General features: G+C 35.3%; 4 protein-coding genes across 4 annotated transcripts; 3 read left to right on the top strand and 1 right to left on the bottom strand.

Annotated features, from left to right (window-relative positions):
• Positions 2,910 to 5,086, top strand: LOC109724791 (chaperone protein dnaJ 8, chloroplastic-like). The gene is made up of 4 exons (XM_020253721.1): positions 2,910 to 2,938; positions 3,039 to 3,165; positions 3,675 to 3,743; positions 4,663 to 5,086. The coding sequence occupies exons 1-4, from the start codon at positions 2,910 to 2,912 to the stop codon at positions 4,861 to 4,863; spliced, it is 426 nt and encodes a 141-aa protein (XP_020109310.1). The 3' UTR covers positions 4,864 to 5,086.
• Positions 7,269 to 11,663, top strand: LOC109725189 (nucleoid-associated protein At4g30620, chloroplastic-like). Its single transcript, XM_020254287.1, has 7 exons — positions 7,269 to 7,427; positions 8,530 to 8,663; positions 9,335 to 9,435; positions 9,529 to 9,568; positions 10,227 to 10,298; positions 10,640 to 10,696; positions 11,332 to 11,663. The coding sequence occupies exons 1-7, from the start codon at positions 7,337 to 7,339 to the stop codon at positions 11,404 to 11,406; spliced, it is 570 nt and encodes a 189-aa protein (XP_020109876.1). The 5' UTR covers positions 7,269 to 7,336; the 3' UTR covers positions 11,407 to 11,663.
• Positions 15,722 to 21,164, top strand: LOC109725013 (magnesium transporter MRS2-1). Its single transcript, XM_020254053.1, has 5 exons — positions 15,722 to 16,356; positions 17,917 to 18,045; positions 18,414 to 18,752; positions 19,095 to 19,142; positions 19,502 to 21,164. The coding sequence occupies exons 1-5, from the start codon at positions 15,808 to 15,810 to the stop codon at positions 19,730 to 19,732; spliced, it is 1,296 nt and encodes a 431-aa protein (XP_020109642.1). The 5' UTR covers positions 15,722 to 15,807; the 3' UTR covers positions 19,733 to 21,164.
• LOC109725015 lies at positions 23,547 to 26,703 on the bottom strand. Its single transcript, XM_020254054.1, has 2 exons — positions 26,492 to 26,703; positions 23,547 to 23,916 (listed from the first exon to the last, which is right to left on the bottom strand). Exons 1-2 carry the CDS (start codon positions 26,613 to 26,615, stop codon positions 23,825 to 23,827), a joined length of 216 nt encoding a protein of 71 aa, XP_020109643.1. The 5' UTR covers positions 26,616 to 26,703; the 3' UTR covers positions 23,547 to 23,824.

The raw sequence follows: 27,974 nt of genomic DNA, 5'->3' as shown, positions 1-27,974 counted from the left end.
CATTTATTAGTTCATGGTAATAATGATGATAATAATAAAAGGAGCTTTTGTTCAAAGGACATTGCCATTTCAAAGTCTTAAAGCATTAAATAAAATAAGCTAAATGATTGTTTTGGTCATCAAAATAAAATAAAGATTAATTTAGTTTACAAAATAGTTTTAAGAATAAATAATTTTATTCCTATCACATGACGGGGCCGGCCCTGCTAATCAGGTCAAACCAAGATATAGAAAGATTATTTGAAAATTTTTAATCAGTATTCCTACCTTATATAGAGATATTATATTCTTATAAGTATAGACACTTTTGTACTTATAATTTTTAATGATGAAACTTTTGAATCGATGATCCACACTATTAAATATAATCTAGAACATTTTAAACTTCTAAAAAATAAATTTTGTAATTTTTCAAAATTATGTTAAGGTCCATCAAACAGGCATAAAATAGATGGTCAAAAACATCGTAAAAATAGATAATCAGATTCTTCAGTTTAAGATGGGAGTTATTTATCTTTATTTAGATAGTGAATAAAATTTTCTATCTAAAATTCAATCAATTCTAATTCTCTTACACTGTTAAGTTACCAAGTATTCCATATCGGCTGTTAAAATTGTCAATTTTAAGGCCTTTTGATTATAAGATAAATGATGTCGAAAAATTATAAAATTTGATTTCTAAAAGTTTTAAATACTTTAAATCATATCTAATGGTATAAATTGTCGAATCGAAACCTCTATTATCGAAAATAACTTATGAGTATGAAGGCGATCGTACTCATAAAAGTATAAATCGGACTATATATATATATATATATATATATATATATATGATTATTTTGAATTCCGGAGATGTCATATTTTTTTCCATCCCCTCTAAGTACTGACATCCTCATTAGACTCAAGCACTTTCACGAACATCTAACGATGTAAGACTCATCTCAGTAATCTTAACTGACTTTGAACGAAATTACACTCTATCCATAATGGTCTTAGCCAAAGAGCTACGTTCTTACTAGCTATATGATCTTAGATCAGTTGAGACTCATCTAATATTTATAGTTGGGAGCTGACGATTAATTGGTTATGATATTAACTGTGACACCTTGCTTTCCACAAGACTTATTTATGCTTAAACTATTCTAATCTTAAGATTCGCTCAATTTTCTTAACTATTTAGGCTTAACTACTATGCAAAATACTATAAACGAACGGATTAAGAGATTTTAGACCCAACTATATCTATATATAGAACTATTTTAAATACTGAGGTCGTCGCATATATCTAATATTGTATGCAAAATATTTTCGTACACAACTATATTGAGGTTTAGATGGCCGAGAATTGAAATTATTACCAAATTTTATAAACAAGTAAGGCTTAGTTTGGTATTGAGCCCTATCTAACGCTATTAGATAAAATAAAGTTTGGGATAAAAACATATATAGATATGCTTCAGCGTTCTCCGGTAAGACAGCAGAAAGTATATCATAACCGACTCGGAATGCAATATTATGTATAGAAACAAACATGATATTTTTTCATCGTACTTTCTCACTGTACGTAATGCAATCTCCCCGCAATCTCAAGTAAAGCCTAAGAAGTAAATTTTTTTTCAAATCGAGTATATTACAATTAGATAGCTTTCTGCATATATCTAATATTGCGTTCCGTATATTGCGATAAGTCGATTATAATATATTTTCTACGGTCCCACCAGAGAACGCAAAAATATATTCCTATACATTTTTACCCTAACTCCATTTAATCTAATAAGATCAGATAGGCCTCAATACCAAACTAAACTTAAAAAATCTTCACATCTCTATTTGATAAGATAGTTAGCGAAAACATATCTTATAGCTGGATACTTATTTAAAATATTTGATCACGCTTTTTATTTATCAAATACCAAACACTTTTTAAAATATGTTTGGATGCATGAATACTTTATTTGAGAATTTTTTTTTTTAATTTACTCATGAGTATGTAGTATTTAATATGAAAAAACTAAAAAGTATGAACATATATCTAAAAATAAATATAATATTTAAATTATAAATTATTTTTTTAAAAAAAAATTATATTTAGATAGAGTATATTATTCTACCAAATTATCCATCGAAAATAAATATTTTCACACCAAATAAAACAGTACGTAAATAAAAAGATATACTTAAATAAAATATTACTGAATTCAATTCATGCCTAAGAATTTTTTGGACGTGAAAATGTCACTAGAAAATATGTTAGGAATTGTTAGAAAGAAAAAAAATATAAATAAATAAAAAATATGACGTGGCAAAACAGGATAAACACGTGCTAATATATATTTTTTTATTTTTTATCCCGAGCGTGAAAGAAGGGGCAAATGGATAAGGACGAGTTCCTGGTCCACACACGTGCCACGTCATCAGTGGATCCGCTCCCCATGTTAACGCCTCTTTTATTATTATTATTATTATTATTATCATTATTATTATTATTATTATTTATTCATTAAAAATTACAAAAAAATATTAAAAATAATATAATATTTAATTTGTTGAAGAGGAGTAATAATTATGCAATTTGGAAGGATATATCTTATCTTATCTTATCTTATAACTAAAAGTATAAATAAAAAGAACAATATGAAATTTCATTATTTGTAGGGTTATATATGCAATTAACACTATTATTATTATTTAATAAATTTATTTTTATTTTTAATTTTTTTTCGAAAGCGCTCTCTATAAATTCCCTGCTCCGAACGAGCTTCGTCACCAATCGCTTCGTTTCCCCGCGTCTCCTTTTTCGTTTGCCCCAAACCCTAGCCCTAATCACGCTTCTCCTTTTCCCTTCTTTCTACGACGGTGCGAGAAACCCCTCGATTCTAGATTTCTAGGGCTTCGAAGAGGGACCGGCGATGGCGATCTCGCTCGGGACGGTGGCGGGGTCGGTGGGGTCGGCTTCGTCGGCGGTGGTGGCGGGGGAGTGGAGGAGGAGGAGGAGAGGAGGAGGGGCGATGACGCGGCGGCGCGGGGACGCGGCGGCGAGGGGCGGCGCGGNCCGCGGCGGCGGCGGGCGCCGGGAGCTTGGCGGAGCAGTACCGGACGCTGCGGATCCGGCCCGGGGCGACGGAGTCGGAGGTGAAGAAGGCGTTCCGGAAACTCGCGCTTCAGGTTCGGGATTAACCTGCTGTTTGATTCCGATATCGGATCAATTCGCTGGTCTTTTTGGTATTAATTTGTGTGACATAAAATTTTTTCTATGATTTTTTTTTTTGGTTTTTTGTTATATATATATTTCGGGAAAGGAATGGATTTTTGGTGGTTATACCCCCGCAATTACATTTTAAACGACAAATTTTACCGGTTTCCTAATTTTTTAAAATTTTCCCGGGCCTTTATATTAGGATTTTATGGTAAAAATTTGGTTTTTAGCTTATTTATGCAGTTATTGTATTTCGACTTCATTTTAAGTATCGCCTTATCTCACAACGTATGTAATAGTTTGGATATATTCTTTTTAATTAGTAAAAAAGCATAAATGTAGTTTTATTTTGATCTTATTGCCCCAGATTTCGGGGTTTCAAGATAAATTTTTTTTAAAAAAAATTAAGATTAAGATATGAGGGTATTCTATACATTTTTTCTAAATTTCTCTTTTTCTTTGGGTGTCCTCTCTTCAGTATCATCCGGATGTTTGCAAAGGAAGCAATTGTGGCGTTCAATTCCACCGCATCAATGAAGCATATGAAGTGAGTATTCAATTTCCATGCCATTAATGCAACTTTTTCTCCCTTTTTTTTAAATTTTTGGGTTGTAGAAATAAAGGAGGGAATAATCTCACCTAGCGTATTGATTTCTAATTGGTAGAATATTTAGCATTGCCTTGTAATTATCCAAAGAATAATTTTTCTTTTTTTTTGAGAGATAGGTAGCACGCTACCCGCTTCGTTTATTTCATTTAGAAATAAACTTAGCTAGAAATGTGAATTAATTAGGATTCGAACTTGGGTCTCGGATACCAACCACCAAATCCTTTGCCACTTGCTCTAGGGACGGTCGGTTTATCCAAAGAATAGTTACTTTAGGCTAAATTATACTCGTGACCGTCAAACTATGCCTTGCGTGAAATTTTAGTTCTCAAACTTTAATAAATTGTAATTTCTCCCTCGAATTTTATATATTATTGTAGTGAAGTTCCACAATCAAATTTAATACTAAATATTGACGTGTTGTTGGTATTTTTTTTTTGCTGAAGTGATGTGACATCTTATTATTTTCATAATTTTATTTATTACTCATTTTTGATGCCATGTTCATGAGAAAAGACTCAAAAATTGATGATGGTGATGATAATAAAGTGATTTTTTGGTTCTTTTTCATAGGCATTCTTATTTCCATGATCTTTTGGTTTTTGCATAAGTTGTAGGTCACTTGACATTGCCAATTGCTCAAAAATTAGCTGAATTAGTGAGTATGATTTTTCTTAAATATTTTTTTTCATTCGCATGATCTCTATGTTCTGTATGAATGTTAATGTAACGATTTGACCGCTAACACTAATAACTCGTTTATCATCCAATTTAGAATTACTGAGGTGCTTTACAGTTAATGTGTTGCTATAATTGGCTACATTCTATGAACTTTTAATCATTCCGACCATCTCCGCAGACGGTGATGGACTCCTTACGGCAAGCCGAGGAGGAGGAGCAGGTGCGATCGCGATCGGAGGAATGGCACGAGGAGGACGGCTACGCCGACGAGTCGCTGAGGGGGATGTGTGACCCAACCTGGGACTTATGGGAGGAGTGGATGGGGTGGGAAGGAGCTGGTATTAGAGATTACTCCTCCCACATCAACCCCTACATCTAAACCCCTGGAAGCTTTTTTTTTTTAACCAAAAGTGCTTTTTTCTGATCATGAGATAATGTACATAAGGTTTCTCATAAGTTGGCAAATTACAAACAATGGAATATGTGATTAACTTAGAAAGGGTGCTGTGGCCTTTTCCTGATTTTAGTGGGGAAGGGTTTGTTATGTCTCTCATTCTAGTAATTCCAGATGCAATGATCAATGATTCTTCTCTTGATCTCTATACAGTTTTGATCTTTTGTTGTGGACCAGGGAGAATAATTCCCTTCTTTTTCATTTGAATGTGAAATTCACTGGGATATATCATAGTAGTACATGAAATAGTCGATTTTGTCGAAAAGTTTAAGCTACCAAAGAATGATATTTTTAATATAATGTATTCAATATTCTTTCTTATGTCTGTGCTCGAGATATCTAGATAGACCCCCATCCATGTGTAGGGATGCAAATGGATCCGGGTTGGTGGAGCTCCGCCCTGATCCGCCCCGAATGGGGTGGTAAGTGGGAACAAAAAATATAAAAAAAATATAACCCGTCCCGAATCCGCCCCGATCCGCCAAGTAAATGGAGCGGGAGGTGGGAGACTCTTTTCTTCCTTCAATCCGCCCCGATCCATCAAAAATCCGGCTCCCGTCCCGATCCGCCCCGAATGGAGCGGTAAGTGGGAGCCAAAAATAAAATGAAAAGTAACCCGCCCCGAATCCGCCCCGCCCCGATAAGAAATGGAGCGGGAGGTGGAGGAACTCTCCCGTCCCCGGATCCGCCCCGTTTGCATCCCTATCCATGTGCTTGTGACATTTTGACAAACGCGAGTTATGAATTTAAATTAAGTGGAAGAGAATTAAATGAGACCGGGTTTGGGTCGGTTCATACTATGCCCAAATCCTGGCCCAAAGAGAAATATTGAGCTCGGGCTTGATTGAGGTCCACCTTTTGTGTCCACCTTTTGTATTTGTCACACAGTCGTGTATATATATATTTTAAAAGTTTTTAATGAATCTATCGTAAAGATTTATATTATATATTTTTACTATTTAATCAGCGTCTTATTAAAGACATTAAATTTTGTCTAAATAGATTTGCTTACATCAATATAAAGATTGACGGAAAAATAGAAAAGCTTTTCTAAAGCTCTTTGTTTCCCTCAGATCGAGTTAGCTTGAACTCAAAAAGTATCAGGTTCCGTGCTTTACTATTCTTGGCTACTCTGCAGAAACTGAATCCTTTCCCCTCGTTGAGGATTCTATCTACAAAAGAAGGTGAACTGTCACTCGAACTCATACTATCTACGAAAAAGGATCTGCGTTCGATCGAAAAGATCTGAGTTCTATGGTTTGACCTTATTTCGGTTGAGCACTTTTTTTTCTTTCTCCAATTCCGTCTGATCAACCCTCGAAGGGTCGAAGGATCATGAGGCTGGACCAGGTACGAAGAATGAATCTATACGGACGTTTGGGTTAGTTTTCAAAAGTAATTTTGAAGTTAAAAGTGATTTTTTTCTCAATAGAGTGTTTGATAATTCTACTTTTAAAATCTGATTATGATTTTGAGAATCAATTTTCTGATTTTATAGGTAAAAAATTAGAAGTAGTTAAAACCTACTTTTTAAAATCCGATTCTGATCCAGAAGTAGTTAAAATTTTAAAATTTTAAAACAATGCATATAAATAAAAAAGAGTTAATTTCATACAGCTTCATGTAAACATATCGAATAATAAATATATCTCTACAAAGTTTAATTTTTTATATTTATTCCTATAAAAGTCCAGTTATATTCATATTGTCTCTTTGATTTATTACCAATAGAGCATCGTTTATTCTTTTATTAGAAAATAAGTGAAATGACATTTTTACTGTCACAAATATATCTCTCTAAATGTCTCAACGGTTATAATTATCAGAAATATTCTCCTGAAAATTTTCAACCGATTATATTCATTCTTCTATGATTCTATCATCACATTACATGCAGTGAGAAACGACGATGGAAAAATATTCCGTTTGTTTCCCTACATAATATTGCATTTCTCATATTGCAGTTAGTCGGTCACCATATATTTTTTATGATCCCATCGAAGAACACATAAGTATATCCATATATGCTTTTTCTCAACTTCATTCTATCTAATAATGTTAGATAAATCTCAATACCAAATGAACCCTTAATTTATCTCATTTATTAATTAGAATTAAATATTTTATTTATAATTAATTATATTTTTTTAATAAACTTTAACAGTAATGATATATTTGAAAGGCGTTAGAATTTTTATAGGATAAATATAAAAAGTTAAATTTTGTAAGAAAGGAAAGTTCGAGGGTGTTCTCGTCAAATCAAATGTAAAATTGGATGCAGAACCCTCATGATAAAAAAAGTATAAAAAAATCCACTCTATCCTGAATATGTATCGTCTCTCTCTCTCTCTTTTTCTCTCTCTCTCTCTATCTCTTCGTGCGATTTGGGGTGTCTCCAATGGCGTCGACGAGTGCCCTAACCACGCACATGTCGAACGTACTCCGCCCCATGGATCTCAAAGCCTCCGCCTTTACCTCCTCTTCCCTGTGTAATCGCTCCTTTCCCCACCCCATTCCCCGAAACTAGAGTTTTCCGACGCTAAAGTTTCGAACTTTTCGCCCCCTTTTTCGTGTTAGGTTTATGATGGTTCTGTGTAATTGTTTGATTTCTTGTTTGTTTAGTAGGAAAAGTTGGTTTGTTGAGGATTTTGTTGTTTATGTGCTTAATTTTCTCCGGTTATGGATGTTTGAAGTGGAAATTGATGTACAATGACACTGTGGGTATGATCGGAGTAGGCACCTTTGTGATTAAATCTTGGTAGGGTTCAAAAGTGGATTAGAAGTATAATTCTTTCTTAAAGCATTACAAGCATGGTAGGATTCAGTGGCATAAGTTAAAAAGGTAGGGTTTTTCTTTTCGATTCTGTGGTAATACATATGTGGTCGGTAACAATTTTTGGTTTTAAGTAGGATATGAGTCGTTCGTGATGAGGACGATGATCGCGTTTCATGTAATGGCTCAAAACATACTGAAGACACCAATAACTACCTTATGTGGTTGATCAATTTGTTACAAATTATGTGTTAGCATGAATTGGGTGTGGTTTAATGACCGACGGTGCTCCTTATATTACCCAAATTTGATCAATTGCTTGAGTTCATGTTAATTGCATGCTACACTTGTAATAGAAGACAAAAAAACCTGCAATTCTCTTTTTGGGTAAGTAGGAGATAGGTACTTTGAATAACCTGATGAGTGATTTATTGAGATTAAGATGCATCGCCAAAAACCCTAGCATCTTCTGTTTTGCTATCTGCACGGGCCTCGTCCTCCTGATCATCTTTTGCCCCACTTGATAGTTGAATTGATAGAATAGAAAACGTGATTCTAACCACTGCAACTTATTTACAGTTGAAGCATTCGGTATTATTTGATAGGTGAGAAACTGATATGTCGATATTGCATTTTTTTTTTTTTAGGTTGGTTCTTTTGTAACTATTAAACTAGTAAGAATGTGATAATATGAACAATAACGCAGAATAATTGAACAAGACCTAATTGCTAGATTTTTTAGAATATTCAACACCTTACCTTCTTTCTCGATCAATTCGGATCTCAATTATGACCTATTTCAATACATGCTCTTTCAGGTTGTAAGACAAACAGAAGTGGTGTCTTATTTTTGCCATGCTCCACTGGAAGAAGAGTGAAGTCTCTCCGTGTTTATAGTTTGTTTGGAGGAAAGAAGGAGAAAAATGAAAATAACGATGATGCGCCATCGAAGGTGAGCAAACTAACTGTCTCAACTTCAGTTTATGGATTTCTATATAATGTTCCGTATTCATCACATGCTAAAGGTGAGCAAACTAACTGTCTCAACTTCATTTTATGGATTGCTATATAATGCTCCGTATTCGTCATATGCTTCTATTGCAAACAAGCCCATCAAGCCTGGCTGAATGCTAGATTTCTCAGGTTCACGTTGGTGCCATAGTACCTTAATGAATCCGAGCTGATGCCAGGCTCTAAAATTGGTGCTCAAATTTTGGTTTTCTTGCCCTTTTTGGCTGGGTGTAGCCAGCCCAAAAACAGTCATTCTTTGTGCCCAGGATCTAGTTGTTCATGATGCAGCTGAGCCTAAGCTCGTGCCGTAGCAGTAGGCTCAATGTGCTTTCGATGGCAACATGAATCCATTCTGAAAGTAGGTGGCACTACATTCCATTTTGAGCACTGGGGGCACTATGTAACTTCTGGTGTATTGTGCTTTCTGTGTGTGCATGTGTGTGCATGAATGTGTGGTGTGCTTGCATGCGTGCTGTGTGGGTGTGGGTGCACATGCTGGAGTGTTCTCAACCAATTCGAATAATTGATAAATTCATTTCTACATCTAATCTGTGTCGAGAGTCTAAGCTTGTCTTTTTTGTTTTCTCTTTTCCTCTCTCAAAATGCATTTAGGCAGGGTTTTTAGGAAACATGCAAAATCTGTACGAGACTGTTAAGAAGGCGCAAATGGTCGTTCAAGTTGAAGCTGTTCGTGTGCAAAAGGAGCTTGCAGCGTATGTTTTTTTTTTTTTTTGTCTTGTTAATTTTTACCCTTTTATTATGGTTTGGCGAATTCTTTGAATCATTTCATTCTCCTCGTCTTGCAGGGCGGAGTTTGATGGCTACTGTGAAGGTGAGCTAATCAAGGTATGTCAAATGACAATTAAAACTTGATCTTAACTGAAAACGAAGCCATGCTATTCTTAATGTGGTTCACAAACTGTACTATCATATTTAAACCTAGGAGAATTACAAAATTAAATGATTGACATTTGACAAATACGGTTTCGGGCAATCTCGTGTCCGAAGACCAGCAAGAGAAGCCTTTTACCCTTTAAGATAATCCCTGGGATATTTAGTTGCTCTCTCCTGTAGACCCTGTAGCCTTCGAACATGAATACTTGTACTACCAAGATACATATCTTTGTGCTCTGTTACACCACACAGGCATTATGACAAATATTCTAGATATTAACAATGAGGTATTTGGACACAGCGGAGGTATGCCTATGAGATAATACTTTAGGGCCGTGAGGTTTCACGCTGGGTTATACATTGGATTCCTCCCGCAATCCATTTGCTTTAAGCTATACCTTATATATCTGATTTGCTTGCCTTGTTACTAGAAGTCCTAAGTTTTATCTTGCTGACCAAATGAGAATATAAGTTGGACTTAGCTAGAAGTATACTCTATATATGGTATTTGAGTTTGTTATCCAACATTTTGTTCAGTGCAATTATGCAGTTACAGTTCTGTCTCAAAGAGCTTCAAATGTGTTGACACTTAGTCTTTTCTTCTTGCTAGGCAACGCTTTCTGGGAACCAGCAACCTGTACGCATTGAAATCACTGAGGCTGCAATGGAGTTGGGTCCTGAGGTAAGTTCTAATCTAATGTATTTGACGACTTTAAGGAGGTCCCTGTTTTAACAATTTAACCTTCTTTTTGTTTTTACTTCATCATATGAGGAAAATAATTTAGAAAGAAAATAGATGCAGTAAAATGTCTTAATGTGCTTGGTAGTCCAATGCTGCCCAATTGACAAACCTTACGTATCTCTCATTTTATAAACTAATTTTTATGTTACTAGAATGCAACATTCTGTAACGGTGGTCCTCAGCTTCATCCTGGCCCTAATCATTTCAGTTTTCTTTTACAAGTTCTTCGATATCAAAAGATTTAGCTAGTGTCGCTCATCCTCCTTTTGTTTTTGGCGCAGAAACTGTCTTTGCTGGTGAATGAAGCATACATGGATGCACACCAGAAAAGTGTGCAGGTGAGAACTACCTCCTTATAACGTAACAAAAAAAGGTTATTTCGTCTACATACACCCTTGAAATGCACGTAATTGTGCAAATACCTCTGCAAAGTACTATCTGTATGTGTACCCTTGGAAACCTCGGTTATTTCTGAGTGTGCCCTACCTAAAGGTGTGTACACAAAATAAATTTGTTGTGCATTTGGTACCCCTGGTATTTGCACAAATACGCGTGGCCGGGCGCGCACACGCCATTAAGCAAGATTTTGAGGAGTACGCACGCAACCACCAACTTTGCAGGAGGGTATGTCCTCTTTTGAATATTTGGCGAGATACCTATACAAAAGAACCATTAAGCAGAAAGGGGGACTTTTACATACATGCCCATTCAGATTATGCGAACTCGTGCAAATATTTTTGCAAACCCTGGAAAACCTTATGCATCTGCGTACGTTCACCAAGAACAAGCGTCAATACAAAAGCCATGTGGTTTGTATTGATGCCTTGGCAGGTCCTGTGCACAAATAAACAATGTTTCTAAGGACATGCGCACAAATTTGTCGGGGTTCATATGCAAAAGAATAAAATTAAAAAACCGAAAGAAAAGATACTGATTGTATCGAGCATTTGAGCTTATTGTTCCTTCTTTACAGGCCATGAAAGAGAGAATGAGCAATCTTGCCCAGAGCTTAGGAGTTCCACCTGGTCTCAGCGAAGGGCTCAAGTGATCGAAGGTTGGTCTTCAAATCCGTCGCAATAAACATGGACTTCAATTTTGTATACTAGTAGTCGCTCGACTATTTATCCTTTTTTGGCAGTCCCAGTTAACTTTGGCAGTCCCAGTTAACAATGCATTGAAACAATATGAACACATTCATGATCACACCTATGGTTTGAGCCAAAACCCTTGTATTGCTGATGATTTTTATTCATGTCACTTTTGTTTCTGATCTTAACAAGTCAAGAAGATTGCTTCTTTTTCATATTCTGCTTTTTGTCGAGGCGATTACGATTACTTTTGCGCTCGTTTAGAGCATTTGATGAGCAGTCGCGAGCTGATTTGGATTGCTGCAAAAGCAGAGTAATGCGCAAATGCAGAAGAGTGATAATGATGCTGTGATGGGCAGTACCTCTGAGTCCAGCTTATGTGCTTTCAATAGCACATAATAGTGTAAGTTATCAACTTTTTAGTCTTTAGATTAAATATAATTTTATCTAGATTCAGTGCACTCTAGGCATTCACGGATTAAAAAGTTGATAGTAAACATTATTCATGCTCTATTAGAAGCACTCCAGCGAAGCAGTAATAAATTACTCGGGCACAATTTGTTTTGCGCTGCTGGAGCTTCTATGAAACTGCAGTTTGAGAAATGCTGTTTGAAGAAAACCTAACAGCTTTCATGGTGGTTTTTTTTTTTTTTTTTTTTTTTTTTTTTTTTTTTTTTTTTGTGTGTGTGTGTGTGTGTGTGTGTGTGTGTGTGTGTGGGTCCTGTGGGTTCTCAGCAGATAAACAAATTCTTTATAAAATTTAGCTTTTAATCATCTCTTCTAAATAAATTAAACTTGATTTCAAATTAGTTCTTTTCACATTATGTAGTCATAATAAAATTTTCAATCACATTTGATGGCATGAAAATATGATCTTAGTAGGCTGGGTATGGGAATTTTGTGGGCTGGGAGTAATTATCTTGTTCTCGCTCCCATCTCTGATAAAAATTTAAAAAAATCTAATCAAGAACAAGATGATAATTTTTAATTAGTATAAATCTAAAAAAATTATATCTTATTTTGCATTGATGTGAAGGATGAAGAGATATTTGATTGGCTGTTCTTATTTCAAATCAAAAAAATGATCAGAAAGATAAGGCGCTGTTTGGTTCCCCCGTTTCTCATAAAAATGTAAAAAAGAAATTTTTAAAAAAATTTATGAAAAAAATATTTCTTTTTTCAGTTTTCCGTCTATTTGTTTTCTAGAAAAACAAACTTTTATGGATAGCTATTTGTTTCTAAGAAAAATAATTTTTTATAAATAATTTTTTTATATATTTTATAGAAAATGAGTATTTTTGTTCTTCTAAAAAAAATTGAAAAACAAGATTTTCCATAATTTTTTTTTGAAATTCCTTTTTCACACCAAACAATCCCCAAGCTTATCTTTTGATTAACGTTGGCGAGCCTATCTAAACAACAACTTATTCAAATTTGCATATATTTTATTACAGTAAACTTATTGTAATTTTGTTGAATGAGACAATAGAATAAACAATTGTAATTAAAAACCCTGCACTACTATGATAGTGATGTTCTCTTAACTAAACTATTCATTCGCATGTGAGTCATTTTTTCTATCATTTTGTGTATACAACATTTAATAAGATTGGATCATACCATGCATAATATAATCCTTCCAAAAGTCCTATTAAATTGGTTCTTTTGACATGACATTTAAATTGTTTCTTACCATTTATTTTATTTTTTTTGTACTTTAGTTTGTCAAATACTATAAAGGATATAATAAGAGATATCAATTTTGTACATCCTTTTTAAGTTCACATGCCTTATTGGTGCAAGATCAACTTCAAACTTAGTTTAACATCCACATCAAGCAAGGTATATTTCTCTCCACAGTCCACATGTGTTTATCAAATCAAAATATTTCAATTCAAATAAACAAATTGAAAAACAAGTCTAGGTTAAGCTTTTGGAAGGAGAAACCATATGTGTTGTCATTAAAATTAATCTGTAAAAATAAACGACGTATTCAAAGTTTGAAGCCAAAATATCGTTAACTGATTCAAATAAAACAAACTGAAAAATTAAATAGTAAGATCAAAATTTTTGAAGGCTTGGGTAGTTGAATTAAAATGATTCATAATTCAGATAAATTTTGTATAATGTTACCTAGTTACATCAGATTATCCTCTCTCTATTTTCTAAAGAAAGATTTTATGTTATAATATATAGTATTATAATATTATTGGCTGAGTTAGTTTTGCACATGTTATAGTTAGTAAATGATTTATATCTGCAAAGTTTTTTATAACTAGATTCAATAATTATTTCAAAATTTGGACCTATTTGAGAAAAACACAAAGTGCTTGATGAAAACTGGTGCAATTTTTAATGACTCAAATAATTGAGATATCACCTAAAATGCAAAGGAATCTTTCTATTTAGTCCCTTTTTTTTTAGAATTTATTTTTTAATTGAAATTGGGATATTGAGCTTAAGTAAAAGTTTACAATGCTTTTTTTTTTTTTTTTGTTTACTCCTCCAAGGACTTGATTCTGAGGTAGTGTTTGGATTGTGTACAAGAGGGGGATAAGGGGGTTATCCCCCCTCTTGTATCAGTTAACAGCGGCGTTTGGTTAGGGGATAGGAATAGGAATAGACCCTTATCCCCCCTTTATACCCAAACGCTAATTTTTTATCCGAGAATAGTAGTTCTCGATTATCCCCACCAACACCTCCATTTTCTATATAAAACTACTTAATATTTTTTTTATCCCCGGGAACAACCCAATTTTCATCCAAACGTTATTTTTCTTATCCCCATACTTGTATCTCTTCCTATAATAGCTAGTTCTTGCTTATATCCGAACCAAACGGTAGTTACATGATTTTGGATGGGTGGGAACACTTGTTCCCACCTACCCGGTACAAGCCCCCTTTGTATCGGGTTGGGTGGGAACAAGTTGTTCCTATCCGCTCCTGGTATGAGAGAGAGAGAGAGAGATTTTTATTTTAAATTTAAATTTCTAAACTTTATAATTTATAATTTTAAATTTTAAATTTTAAATTTTAAATTATAAAATTTAAATTTTAAATTTGATATTTTTAAATTTTAAATATGATATTTTTAGTTTTTAAATTTTAAATTTGATATTTTATATCTTTCAAATTTAAATTTAGTCTTAAATTTAAAATTTGATATTTAAAATTAAAATTTTGAAAATTACAATTTTAAATTTAATTTCAAAATTTAAAATTTAAAAATTAAAATTTTTAATTTAAGATTATAAGTTTAAAAATTTAAATTCAATTATAGGGTAATATCGTTGTTTTATATTTATAACTACCAACTATTCCACTTTATACTTACATTTTCATCCAAACAAAAAATATTCTTGTTCCTACGAAAATTCATACTTATACCTATCTCCGGTATAACTAGTTCTTGTTTATGCCTGAACCAAACGAAGTCTGAAAGTTTTAAATGATGAATGTCAGAATTTAAAAATTTGAGGGCCAAATAAATTTTTTTTAATCAAAAGTTACTAGACTGGTAGTGCAATGTACCCTCTTTAAAATTTAAAATAAAAATATACTTGACACAGTGGTTACAATATATTCCTGTAAACAATGAATAATAATTTTTTTTATAAAATTTTATTTCTTTTAATATATTTCTCTAATATATTAAAACTTTGCACTTTTGTACATGCTAGTTGACAATTTTCATTCACCACCTTTTTTTTTATCATTACGAGTATTATGCCCTTTTAATTTATTGTTTATATTTTTTGAATTTTTGAACTTAGGACTGATAACGGTAAATATATTTTTAAACGAAAATTGTCAAATTAATCTTTAGCTAATAAAATGTTAAAAATTGAAAAATTTTGAAGAATAAGTTTGATGATTAAAATTTTAAAATAATAAATCTTATATCAACTATCTTCTAAACAATGTTTAATTAAGACTTTTCCGACTTCTATTTTTTTTAAATTTGAGTTTTTATACACGGTAACGTCAAAAGTTTTATTAAATTTAATGACTCTATTAGTTATTATTCATTAACTAGTCTAGTTTTATTTACTGAGAAGTAATTAAAATTATCAAATTTTGATAAAATTATTGATAAATTGGAGAGAATATTTAATATTTCTAACTCAAATAACCTAATTTCAAAGAACTTCGAAGTTGAGGGGTCTCAATTGAAACAAATAAGAAACTATGGAGGGGTAATTTCAGAGAGGGGTATAGTTGAGGGGTTCTCCAAACATTTTCACCTTGATAATAGTAATAAACAAACAAAAGAGGAAACCCCTCCTCTCTCTCTCTCTCTCTCTCTCTCTCTCTCTCTCTCCTTCGCTCTTCTCCTCTCTCGTTCTCGCTCTTTCTCGTCCATGGCGGAGGCGAAGGAGCCGCTCCTCCGCCCCAAACCATCGCCCCCCTCCACCGCCTCCTCCCGCCTCCCCCGCCCCTCCTCGGCGGCCGCAATCGGCGGCGGAGCTCAGACGCAGCGGCCCCTGTTCCAGGGCATGGACGTGCTCGGGCTAAAGAAGCGCGGGGGGAGCATCCGCTCGTGGATCCGCGTGGACGCGGCGACGGGGGCGTCGCAGGTGATAGAGGTGGACAAGTTCACGATGATGCGGCGGTGCGACCTCCCCGCGCGCGACCTCCGCCTCCTCGACCCGCTCTTCGTGTACCCCTCGGCGATCCTGGGGCGGGAGCGCGCCATCGTCGTCAACCTCGAGCAGATCCGGTGCATCATCACCGCCGACGAGGTCCTCCTCCTCAACTCCCTCGACTCCTACGTGCTCCAGTACGCCATCGAGCTCCAGCGCCGCCTCACCGCGAGCTCCTCCGACCCCTCCAACCCGGACTACCTCCCCTTCGAGTTCCGCGCCCTCGAGCTCGCCCTCGAAGCCGCGTGCACCTTCCTCGACGCCCAGGTTACGATCTTCCGCTTCCATCTTACCAATTCGAGGGTTTTTTCTTTTTTTTTTTTTTTTTTTTACCCAAAGCAAGAAAACAGGTAAATTTGAAGCTTTAGTGCTGAGTAGGAACGAAGATTTTAGAGAAAATTTCGTTGATTTTGGGATGGTTAGGTCAAATTAGATAGAAGAAATTATCAAAAAGCTGAAACTTTTGAGTGGTTTATTTCTGATAACAGCGATATAACGGTTCCAGGATAGCTTAAGATGCGCTATTGTGCCCTTAGATAGATGATTGAAAATCACTCTTCGCAGTTGTTCGAAGATTAAGTGCGTGCCATAGTAATTAATGTAATATGGTTAAGTAATTGTTGGTGAATGTGTGTTAATCAAGGACACAATTTTAGTTTATGCTTGCAGAGACACTCCTATTTATTTGTTAAAAAGAGTTAACTGGATAGGGAACAGCATTTTGGCATGGATGGCACTTCTTCTATGTGAGTGGTGAGTCAGTGTTTTGTTTGGACCACCATGCCTTCATACAGTTCCAAGAATAAATGTTTGCTAATGAATGCTTTCAATGTTGAATAGTTTGATGTTTGATTTAGTTGTAGTCTATACAGTTATGGGAAAAAAGAAGAATCTGGATTTATTTTGCTATATTAATTTCTAAAGTATCTTGATTTGTTTGGTAGCATCTTAATTTCTTCTCGCATTTTGCTGTTCTGGGGCGCCAATGCCACCCCAGTGAACAGGATTGTCGACTTAGGCTGGCTGATTTGTTTCTTTCAACATTTCTTGAGAACACACTCAGTAGAAACTTTCAATTTTATGTGTTATTTATTATAGGAGTTCTTCTACATTATCTATTATTTTGCCATTGTAATCATGAATGATGTTCTATTGGGATCACAAAATCCATATTACTACCTGATGCACTTTCTTCAAGCTATAATAACAGCGAGTTTTCCATAATGTATTTTTTAGGTGATCTCTTTTTTCATCGCATTCATTAGTTTCACGTTACATATCTCCACTACTATCTCATATTTTCTTAAATTTCTTTAGTCCTGATAAGTGATAAACAAACCTATTGTTTGACCCTGTTGCGGGGTCTCTCAATTGGTGCCATATTGCGCTACTGCATCCTTTTTGCAATAAATACTTGATAGTAATAGTTGATTGTGGAGTTGGTAGATTACCTTTTTCTGCGATATGCATAGACTTGTTGATCTGCAAGGATACAGGTGGTTACCTCATGTTTGGAAACTATTGGAGTTATAATTTTATCGTCTATTTTATTTCATCCTAAGTGCATTTTCTGAGTCCTAGTACTTTAGGTCAGGATTCATAAAAGTTCAATCTGCAGTTTTATTTATTATTATCTATGGTCTGTTCTCTTGGTTCTTGGTCTCATTGCTGCTGATACATATTTATTGAGAAATCTCTATAATGTGTTGCTATATTGCATGTTTGCTTCGGTAATCTTCTTATTTGGACCTGAATTTATGGACTAATTCCATTTCAGTAGCTTTCTTACAAGTTGATGCATATTAATACCTGATGTATTTTAACCAGGCGGCAGAATTAGAAGTTGAAGCATATCCCTTGTTAGATGAGCTAACATCAAAAATTAGCACTTTAAACTTGGAACGTGTTCGCCGCTTGAAAAGCCGGCTTGTTGCGTTGACTCGGAGAGTTCAGAAGGTAGATTCTTGTATAATTTGCTTCTTGTCATTGCACTATCATCTTTAGGGCCTAGCTGGTCAGAGTAGGGCGTTTGCAGAAGTGTTGGTTTGAGTAGAGCTATATGGCGAAACACTAATAGCTTTTGTTGGTAAATATCGCCTATGCAGCTTTTCATTGCATCAACAGAAAAAGAACCAATTAAAGCTTTTGCATTTGGGACGCAATTTCTTTGTCCAACTTCTCGCTATGGTGGAAGCTTCAAACTCCCTACTAAACAAATGTCTCATTTCTGGAAGCTTCTACTTCGTAGAGTAGAGAAGCTACTCTAGAAGTTGAGCCAAATAAATACTTAATAGGCTTGTAAATGGTATTGAAACTTTGCACAGGTCAGAGATGAAATAGAGCAGTTAATGGACGATGATGGTGATATGGCTGAAATGTATCTCACCGAGAAGAAGAGGAGAATGGAAACATCATTTTTTGGTGACCAGTCCTTAGTAGGATACAGTTCTACAGGTAATGCTGGAGTATCGGTTTCTGCACCGGTTTCTCCTGTTTCTTCACCACCTGAGTCGCGAACGCTTGAGAAGGCCTTCAGCCTTTCTAGGAGTAGGCATGAGAGTGTGAAGAGTTCAGACAATACGACGGAGCGTATTGAGGAGTTGGAAATGTTATTGGAAGCATATTTTGTCGTCATTGACAGTACTCTCAACAAGCTAACTTCGGTAATAAACTGTTTGCCTGACTTTTGTTCTTGGTTAAACTGCAGGAAATCCTCTCATAGATATTGCAATTTTCACATTGCCCCCTACAGTATGAAAATCTTCATGCGACCCATTGATCTTAGTAAGGAAAGTGATAGACCTCCAAAGATCTCCTATAAGGAATACTGACAGATAGATGCAAAGCGATGAAAACTTGTAACCTGAGGGGGGGTCACATAAGTGTGCAAAGTGAAATCACGATAGTTATGAAGGGTTTTTGTGCAACTTATCCTTTGGTCTTTTATTTGATACTCTTAGGAAGAATTGAAGTGACGACTGACGAGTTTTTCTTTCCTCTTTTAGCTGAAGGAGTATATTGATGACACAGAAGATTTTATAAACATTAAGCTGGTATGGCTTCATTCTCTTTCTTTTTCTGAGATTGATGTGCTGAAATAGACTTTGTTATGGTAATTTAAAATTAAAAATTATGTGTTTTGCGACCATAATGAGCTTTCCTTCTTTAGCTGAGGCCTCCTCTCTCTCTCTCTCTCTCTCTCTCTCTCTCTCTCTCTCTCTCTCTTTTAAAGGAGACTGCAGTCACTGCACTGTCCAATGTTATCAGTTGAAGACCCATTTAATAGATTTATTTTGCTTCTTCAATATTATTAGGTAGGAAAATGCTTACAATTTATTGTGGGGAAATGCTTATCATAGAAGCCTTTCTTTGCATTTGATCTGTTGATTAACTTCAATTCCTTTGTATCCAGGATAATGTCCGGAATCAGCTGATACAATTTGAACTGCTACTCACAACCGCGACATTCGTCGTCGCCATTTTTGGGGTTGTCGCTGGAATTTTCGGGATGAACTTTGAGATACCATTGTTTGCACAACCGGATGCATTCCAGTGGGTGCTCGTGATCACCGGGTTGTGCGGCTTGTTCCTCTTCTCCTTTTTCGTGTGGTTTTTCAAGTACAAAAGACTAATGCCCCTATAGATTCTTCTCCGAGAACTTGAAAAGGACGGAGTCAACTCAATTGTTGCGCTCCGAGGATACTCTGAAATGGGTAATGTGTCCCTGATTCTTCCCTTTTGTGTGTGTATATATTATTCTTTCATAATCTGATAGTGAAGGTTGAGAAAACAATTGCATTCCAGTGGTGTAAAAAAGGAAAAGAATGTGAGAATAAGCTTAATAGTAATTTGGCTTTTTTCCATGCTTTGCCTAGCTTTGAAAATGTTTTATATTTGTGACAATATAGTTAGGAGCTAGATCTAACGCAACTTATACTCTGGACTTTAAACATGCGTTAACATGCGAGTTGCACAGAGCATTTGACTGTTATCGATACATTTGGTTGGTGTAAATTTAGATCTTTAAGAACTGATAGAACCAAACAAAATCCCTGTAAACCATTTGGGCGTTGAAGGCTTGAAGCATACTCGGATTTTATTTCCGAGTGTTCATTTTCATTATTTAGGGCAGGAAAAGCAAAGCAAGGACAGAAGAAAGAAGAAATTATTAATAGACAGTTAAGTATATTTGTGTATTTGGAAAACCTGTTGGTGTATGTATCACTAGTTAGATCCTCTAATACTTTTTAAGTCATGTTATTCTTCAAGAGTGGTTACTATTTGATACATCTAAATTCTCCGGCTTTTTTTTTTTTCTTTTTTTTTTGTGCATTCCTACTTGTAAGATAGTATTTTCCTCATGTAAGGTGATTTCTCAGTCCTCGAAATTTAGTGTCACTTATTCCTCACATTGTAGACATATTTTATACTTTTCGATATCCGAGTAACAAATATACAGATAAATGATATGCCGGATAAGTTATTTTGACATCCAAACAAGCTCGTACTGGAGAGACCGTGACACGGCGTCGACAGACGATCTTTTTCCTACAAATCTCACATGATTGGTCTCAAATAATTGACTGCATGAGAAAGAGCTGGGAATTATTGGATGCCAAGGCCATTGTGCAGTTAGTTTTGCCTGCAGTCAAGATATGCTTGTGCCTGGAATATTTTTTACCTTCTCTCTATTTTTGCCATCTTTCGCAGTTCTTGGGAATGAATTGTAGTAGTCGGTGTCGGCCGCAGATTTCGTGCAGAATTTACGCGTGAAAGGTGTACAGGTAACATCTTTCATTGGCTGTACTACGCGAATCAATTTGTTGTGTACAGCTTTTCAGAAAACTTCTGTCGTTGGCTGTACTGCGCGAATCAATCAATCGTTGTACAGCTTTTCAAGAAACTTTTGAAGGTACTTGTGTGGGTCTTCACTTTTGCATCCTCAGCCTAATCTCTCAGGTTCCTTTGATGGGTTCGTTGTAATAAATTACAAGAGAAAAGCGTTAGGTCATATGTGGAGGCCCCATCAACTATTGGCTTTTGTGAAATAGATCCCTTAGCTTTAATTTTTTTTTTTTGTCGGACTTTTTAATTTCATTTAGTTTTGGGGTGAATTAAGTTTTAAAAATTTTGTTGAATTTTACGGGTCAATTATTTAGTACCAGTTAATTAATCTAGTCTTATTATTACTTTTTTTTTTTACTAAAATTTAAGGTCTTGTTTCGGGTTGGGAATAACTTATTCATTCGGTATAAGAATTTTCTTGTGTGATTAGAAATGAGTTTGAATTTTCCTCCTTGAGGATGCAAAGGTGATTGTTAGAATAACTTTTTTTTTTTTTTTTTTTTTTTTTGTTGAGAGAGAGAGAGAGGTAGTATGCTATCCGTTTTGTTTATGAGAATGTGAAATAATTAATCTTCGAATATTGGGACTTCGGATACTAATTATCAAATTCTTTGCCGCTTGTGCTAGAGACGGTCAGTCACAAATGAAGATATTCATGTATTTAGATAGGATATTTACTCAAGAAATTTTTTATATTTGGAAGATGAGAAATGTGATTAATTAAAATAGAATATCATAACTTGATTTTTAAGCTATTTTTTCAGAATAAAATAAATCAATTTATAGATAAATATACTAACCTATCAAAATATGAATAGCAAGACCTTTTGAGACGTAAAAAAAAGCTCAAACTTTTTATTTATAATTATACTATAAACTTTTATTATTGCCGAATCAAAACAAGGTCTAAAGTATTTATCAATATTTGGATAAAATTTATCCTCTTATTAGGCAAGTGTAAAGGTAGCATTTTTCTAAAAAGTATCTCTGTCTCTTATCAAAAAAAAAAAGAAAAAAAAGAAAAGAAAAACAAATGATAGCCTTGAAGTCGTTGAATGGGCATTCCTCAGATGCGTCTGATACTGATGAGGCAATTTTGGCTCTCTCTTTCTCCCTTTCTCACTTTATTTTATGATGATTACACTATAATTGATGTGACGCGTTCCCCCAATCATTGTGTAATAAACTATGAAGCTAATCAATGATTCTACCACTCTATCCTTACTATTGTGAATGCAACGAGTTAAAATAAATAATCAGGTAGTATCAGATCGTTTACTCCAAAAAAATGAAATTGAAGCTATTTTCAAATCCAATTCTTTTATTCTAAAATTAATTAAAATAGAATTTCATCTTGGAATGAAGTTACACGACACATTTTTTATCACTATTTACTTTACTCAACTCAAAAATTACACAATGAACCTGTTGATTCGGAATCACGGGATAGATCGATATTACATCTGATGAATGATTCTATTCTTTCTTTTTTCTTTTTTTTTCTTTTTTATGCAAGTTTTTAAGGCGTCGATCCATGAGTAGCGATGCAAAATGGCCCGATTGGCCCGTCCGGCATGGCATAACTTCGGGCCTGGAAACAGCTGCTACAGCACGACATGGATTCTGTAGATGCCAGCTCGGCCTGGCCCGGCCCAAACTTTCGAATCGTAGTAGGCCCCTCCCCTCTCTTTGCGCTCGATGGCCCGGGCCGAGAAGAGGCCAGCGGCACGGCACGATACGGCTCGGACCCTAAGGCCTAAGGCAACATGCCTTCGGCCTTGGAGAGTAGTTCGCGGGGAGAAGGGCTTCAAGCTAGCGTAGTTTTTGGTCCAATGGACCAAAAGATTTTGGTCCATTGGACCAAAATCCCAACTTTTTTTAAAATAATAATAATAATAATAATATAAATTTTATAAAAATTATAATTTATTATTATATAATAATTATTTTTATAAAATTTAAAATGTTTTAATTTAAAATATTAAATTTAAATATAATAATTATTATTTTTATTTTTCAAAAAATTTTAAATACTTTAAAAAAAATAAAAAAATAAAAAATTTAAGACGCCGGCCCGGAGCACGCCATGCTTCCAGGCACGGATTTGAAACCACGGGAAGGGCCGATCGCTACGCCCATTTGGATTTCGGGGCAGACTAAATTGGCCATTCCGGCCCGGCAACGGTCACATTACAACCCTAAATGATGAGGCATTAGGTTTTGTTTGTGTTACTTATTGAATTCAATATAATATACTATTATATATATATAATATATATATAATAATATATAATTAATTAATTGAAGAACATTTAAGTTAAGACACGCAATACTTGCTTCTTTTTTTTTTTTTTTTTTTTTTTTTTTTTTTGCTCAAGAATAGCAGAAGACTTTGAAGGCCTATCATCCAAATTGGACCTGAATATAAATTCTGGTTTTCAACGCAAATTTGCATCACTCGAGTGATTTATTTAATCATGATAATTTAGTTTTAAAACTGCATTATGTTTATAAATCTTCCTTGCAATTTGCTTGTAATGATTAATGAATCGTCCAACGAATATATTCTCTGAAAAATTTATGAAAGTAAGCATCTCATCTGCTATTTGAACTCAATAAGAAAGGATCACACACTACAATTTCCTGCAACTAAAAAGAGTTTGTCACAAGAACATTTCATCTTCGATACATCCACACAAATCAAACTGCTACATTTTGAGATCCAAATAATCATATTCGTAATACGCCCTAACGGCATTCGTTATTATTCATGTATCACCAGCTACTGTCAGATAACAGAGGATCTTTTAAATCAAAACAAGAAAAAAGTTCATGTTCTACAAAATTTGGATCAACTGTGGCCTCACAAAATAAAAAAGTTCCTTCATTATTACTTCAGCGACGATTGGCCGGAAGAGAGCCGCTCGCTCCTCGCTTTATTAGCTTTTTCCATGTAATCTTGGTGAGATTGATGCTTCGTTCCTGTCGGAAACATGAATGGAAGTTAAAAGTTGCCGTTAAAGTGCTTCCGGAAAAAGCCAAAGCAAAAATATATAAGCAGAGAGAGCAACAGTACATACAGCATTACTAATCATAAATCGACAAAGAGGGCGAAAAAATTAACATCTGAGTTTCAGTAAACAGCAATCACGACATCTACTGCAAAAGCTGTGCATATGTCGAAACCTGAACTATTACACAATGGAGTCAGTAACCAAAACGAGTAAAATACCACGATATTGAATAACGGGTTGCCCAGGAATGCTCCAATAGCAATTATGTGAATCAACTCTCAGGGGTACTTTGGATTGACGGAATTTTGATTCGACTATAAACCAAGTTTAGTGAGAGTAGAAACATTAGTTCTGCCGTCAACCACGACATTTTGAATTTTCTGGAAACAACTTCCCTCAAAAAGGTCCGAAGTGATCTTCTGTGGAAACATCCAAAACATGGCCTGGTAGCTTGCAGATCTCTTCAGCATGTTGTGTCCAACGATCTAACTAATATTACTACTCTTACTAAACTTGATTTACAACTGAATGTACTTACGTCAATCCATGTGCCCCTTTGGCAAAAGAATTGAAGGAACAATCTTTTTACTCATTAAAGGCCAGATTGGCATTGAGAGTCCTCGAACACTATTGAGCTAAAAGGAGTTTGGGAGGAAGCAAATAATGCTTCTCCGTTTTCCAGCGAGAGCACAAAAATCATATCATGGACTAATGGGGTCTAGACAACGTGTTGTTATCAATGGAAACAAACATAATATTTTTCCAACTGCACTTTTTCAGCACGTGCAATGAAATAATACACACCCCCGGCACCTATTCATTATTCGGATCCTGAAATATGATTCCTAGTCAGGTCAGCATTGTTATATAACAGCAATCCAAATACAATAAGTCAAGCTGCATAGCTGAATCTTCTAAAATTCAATCATCAGTAGACATTAGTTTTCCTATTGCAAAACAACTTGCTCAACATCAATGCAAAGTATACTCTTTGTCAATTTAACTAATGCATGCGAATGATGTAAAAGATATCCACTAACCCAGATTATCCAGTTGAATTGATTCTAAAACAAGGTGAGTCTCTAACCGAAAATGCAACGAGGATCTAACCATAAGGTCCTGTTTGGATGTCTAAACAAATTATCCGGTGATAAACTTCTACAGTATGAGATTTTATTTTATATTATAACCTAAGAGTTCAATTTTTTAGCTATTGTGAATTCTAAATAACTCTGATATTCTGAGATAAGATTTTCCAACTAAAAAGCGATTCATCACGTTCCACCAAACATAACTTACAAAGAGTAAAAGATTTCATGTAATATGCAATTGTAAACATCTTTTCATACTCTCCATCAACAAATTATCACATGCCCCACGAGTAAACAAAGGACATCCTGAACAAGATATTCATGCATCCATGGTCCTAATTGGAGCTGGAATAACTTATTTGGCATTTATCCTCCTCTTGTTTGCTCAAGGACCATTGTTAGTTGATTGCTGAGAGGCACAAAAAGACATCCGGACGAGAATAACAAGGAATCGGCAAGCGGCTAAGCGTGACTTTTAGGGAAATCATAAATCATCTCATAAGTGGAATGCAAATGGATTGATTAAGGATGATTATTAAGTCCTCAAAATGGACTAGAATCAAACTTCACTTCATCGTCACCAAGCAAAATACCCATCCAACACGTATTATCCATGCATAACTTGTTCCGCCATCCAAACAAGCCCAGAGCACAGAGCCATCCACTGTCGACCAACGAGTTTCAACCCTTCTCTAACCAGTGCCTTCTCAAAGCTTCTCTCATGCGCTCAATCCTGACCCTCAACGATACAACACCAGAAAAACAATTGCCATGAATACGACGCCATATAGCTATACTTTTCTGATTTATTCAGAAGAGTCGCCATCTACCTTAATGCCCTAGAATCAAGCTTAATAAGCCCATCCGAATCAACTAACTACGATCAATATCAAAAGTCCCAAATCCATTTACCATCATGAACAATTCTTCCAAATTTAAAAGAGGACGCTTTAGGTGCACAATATCAAAATCACAGTAATCATTTCCAGCATGATATCATAGCCAGTTCTAAACCCCCTCCGTTCCAATAGGTCCTAAATTCAATTCCTACATCCGCCATTTTATAGCAAAAATTTCTCGTCCGTTACATCTTATGTCGAAGGGGATGATATGTCATAAAATGGTAGATATAAGAATCGATCGCAGGGCCTCTTAAAACATAGAGGGTTTAGCTCCGGCTCTGAAACTTATATTACCCGAAAGAACAAAAGAACATGATCGATCTTTCGGATAACAAAAGAACATTACTAACTACCCATGATTCCTCGTACAACCTTTCCAGTGGAGCCAGATCGAATGAAGCACACAACTATCGCCAGTAATTTCTCCTACCCAAACCTAATTTCCAATTCCTACCCTCAACCATCAAAGACACACACACACGCAAAACAAAGAACTGGAGAGATCGGATCGAGGCTTAGGGTTTTTGTTGCAGTTTAGGGTTTGTGAGACCTCGGGTGGTGAGGAACCAGGGGACGCCGAAGACGGCGGCGATGATGGCGATGCCCGCGACGACGTGCTTCTTGTCGCCGCTGTAGAGGTAGTGGTCCACGCGCGATCTGAATCCGCCGCCCATTCCCAGCTGCACCTTCTTCTCCCGAACGCGCTTAGTCCTTGTGATTCTTTCGGGCTCAAACCCATCCAAACAGGGTTTGTTTGAGCCTGCTTTTATCTCAACCCTACTACTTTATCCGATAGCGTTAGATAGAACTCAATACTAAATTAAGCTTAAAACGCTAATAAGTAATGGCTGCCTTTGGGCTTTTCGGCTCAACTCTGCTTCTGCTTTTGCTTCTATTTTTAGCAACTCAGCGACGCATCCGCTAGAGAAACAGTAGAACGGCCTAGTTTGATATTATGGTGGTTAAAAATATTTAAAAATTATCTGTTTTCATAATTTGCGAAAGATTGAAAAAATTTAAGTGTGGGGGTAAATTCTCAGCAAAACGGCACTAGCAGTCTACAAAATTAATTTCCGCTCGTCTTGCTTGAGACCTTACATTGCCTTAACCCTGTAGTTTAGTTCATATTTTCAATAAATAAAGCAGGTAACGTATTATCTTTTTCTCAAAAAAAAAAGTATTTTTAGTTTAGTCCCATATTTTAGTACTATAAAATAGTGATGAGAAGATCTTTGTTGGAGGAGCAAGCGGTTCAAGTTGTGCTTAGGTTTTAAACCTAAAATTCTCCTACACTAGGAAGCAAAAACTGAGATTCTGATTTTTGAACTTTCATAACAGAAAACTTATATATATATATGGTGCTTCTAATACTGATATTAGAAAAAAGATTAAGGAAGAATTTTAACAACAATACTCGGATAAGCACTTCCTCAGCAAGCACTTAGGCTTTGTTTGAGATTGCGGGAAGATTGCGTTATTGCGGGGAGATTGCGTTACGTGCGGTGAGAAAGTACGTTGAAAAAATATTCTGTTTGTTTCCGTACGTAATATTGCATTCCGTATATCACGATGAGTCGGTTATGATATATTTTCTATAGTCCTACCGGAAAACGCAGAAGTATATCCCTATATGCTTTTTCTCTATATGCTTTTTCTTCAACTCCATTCTATCTACCAGCGTTAAATATGCCTCAATGCCAAACTAAGCCTTACTGCTGTCTGCCTGTTTCATTAAGGTGGAGGCATCAGAAGCAGCAGTTTGAGCAAATTTATTCAATGTGCAAGCACTGCTGTTAAATTCCCCAATACCTTAACTCAATATTTCATAGAATTAGGTTAATGGGGTGAATACAAGAGCTATCACAACACACAGAATGTTTCATCTGAGTTTTCAGCACCTAAGGATCTATCAATTTCCAAATAAGAACGCACAAAANTGGTTAGAAGTTGATGGCTTAGTTAGTTAATCGCGCGAATTTTAAAAAATACGTATTAAACGGCCCGTTCCGTATTTTTTTGAAAAGTTCAAAAAA

Source organism: Ananas comosus, linkage group 19 (genome assembly GCF_001540865.1).
Source record: "Ananas comosus cultivar F153 linkage group 19, ASM154086v1, whole genome shotgun sequence".
In the NCBI taxonomy this organism is placed as follows: Eukaryota; Viridiplantae; Streptophyta; class Magnoliopsida; order Poales; family Bromeliaceae; genus Ananas; species Ananas comosus.
This window is presented reverse-complemented; position numbering and strand designations above follow the sequence as displayed.

What these genes read in the sequence shown, in the direction of transcription:
- LOC109725013 (XM_020254053.1), top strand. Translation starts at nt 15,808, where the DNA reads ATGGCGGAGGCGAAGGAGCCGCTCCTCCGCCCCAAACCATCGCCCCCC. An exon ending in GCACCTTCCTCGACGCCCAG is followed by an intron (nt 16,357 to 17,916) that starts GTTACGATCTTC and finishes TATTTTAACCAG; the next exon opens with GCGGCAGAATTAGAAGTTGA. An exon ending in CTCTCAACAAGCTAACTTCG is followed by an intron (nt 18,753 to 19,094) that starts GTAATAAACTGT and finishes TTCCTCTTTTAG; the next exon opens with CTGAAGGAGTATATTGATGA.
- LOC109725189 (XM_020254287.1), top strand. Translation starts at nt 7,337, where the DNA reads ATGGCGTCGACGAGTGCCCTAACCACGCACATGTCGAACGTACTCCGC. An exon ending in GTGCAAAAGGAGCTTGCAGC is followed by an intron (nt 9,436 to 9,528) that starts GTATGTTTTTTT and finishes CTCGTCTTGCAG; the next exon opens with GGCGGAGTTTGATGGCTACT. An exon ending in CAATGGAGTTGGGTCCTGAG is followed by an intron (nt 10,299 to 10,639) that starts GTAAGTTCTAAT and finishes TTTTTGGCGCAG; the next exon opens with AAACTGTCTTTGCTGGTGAA.
- LOC109725015 (XM_020254054.1), bottom strand. Translation starts at nt 26,615, where the DNA reads ATGGGCGGCGGATTCAGATCGCGCGTGGACCACTACCTCTACAGCGGC. An exon ending in CTGGTTCCTCACCACCCGAG is followed by an intron (nt 23,917 to 26,491) that starts GTCTCACAAACC and finishes TGTTTCCGACAG; the next exon opens with GAACGAAGCATCAATCTCAC.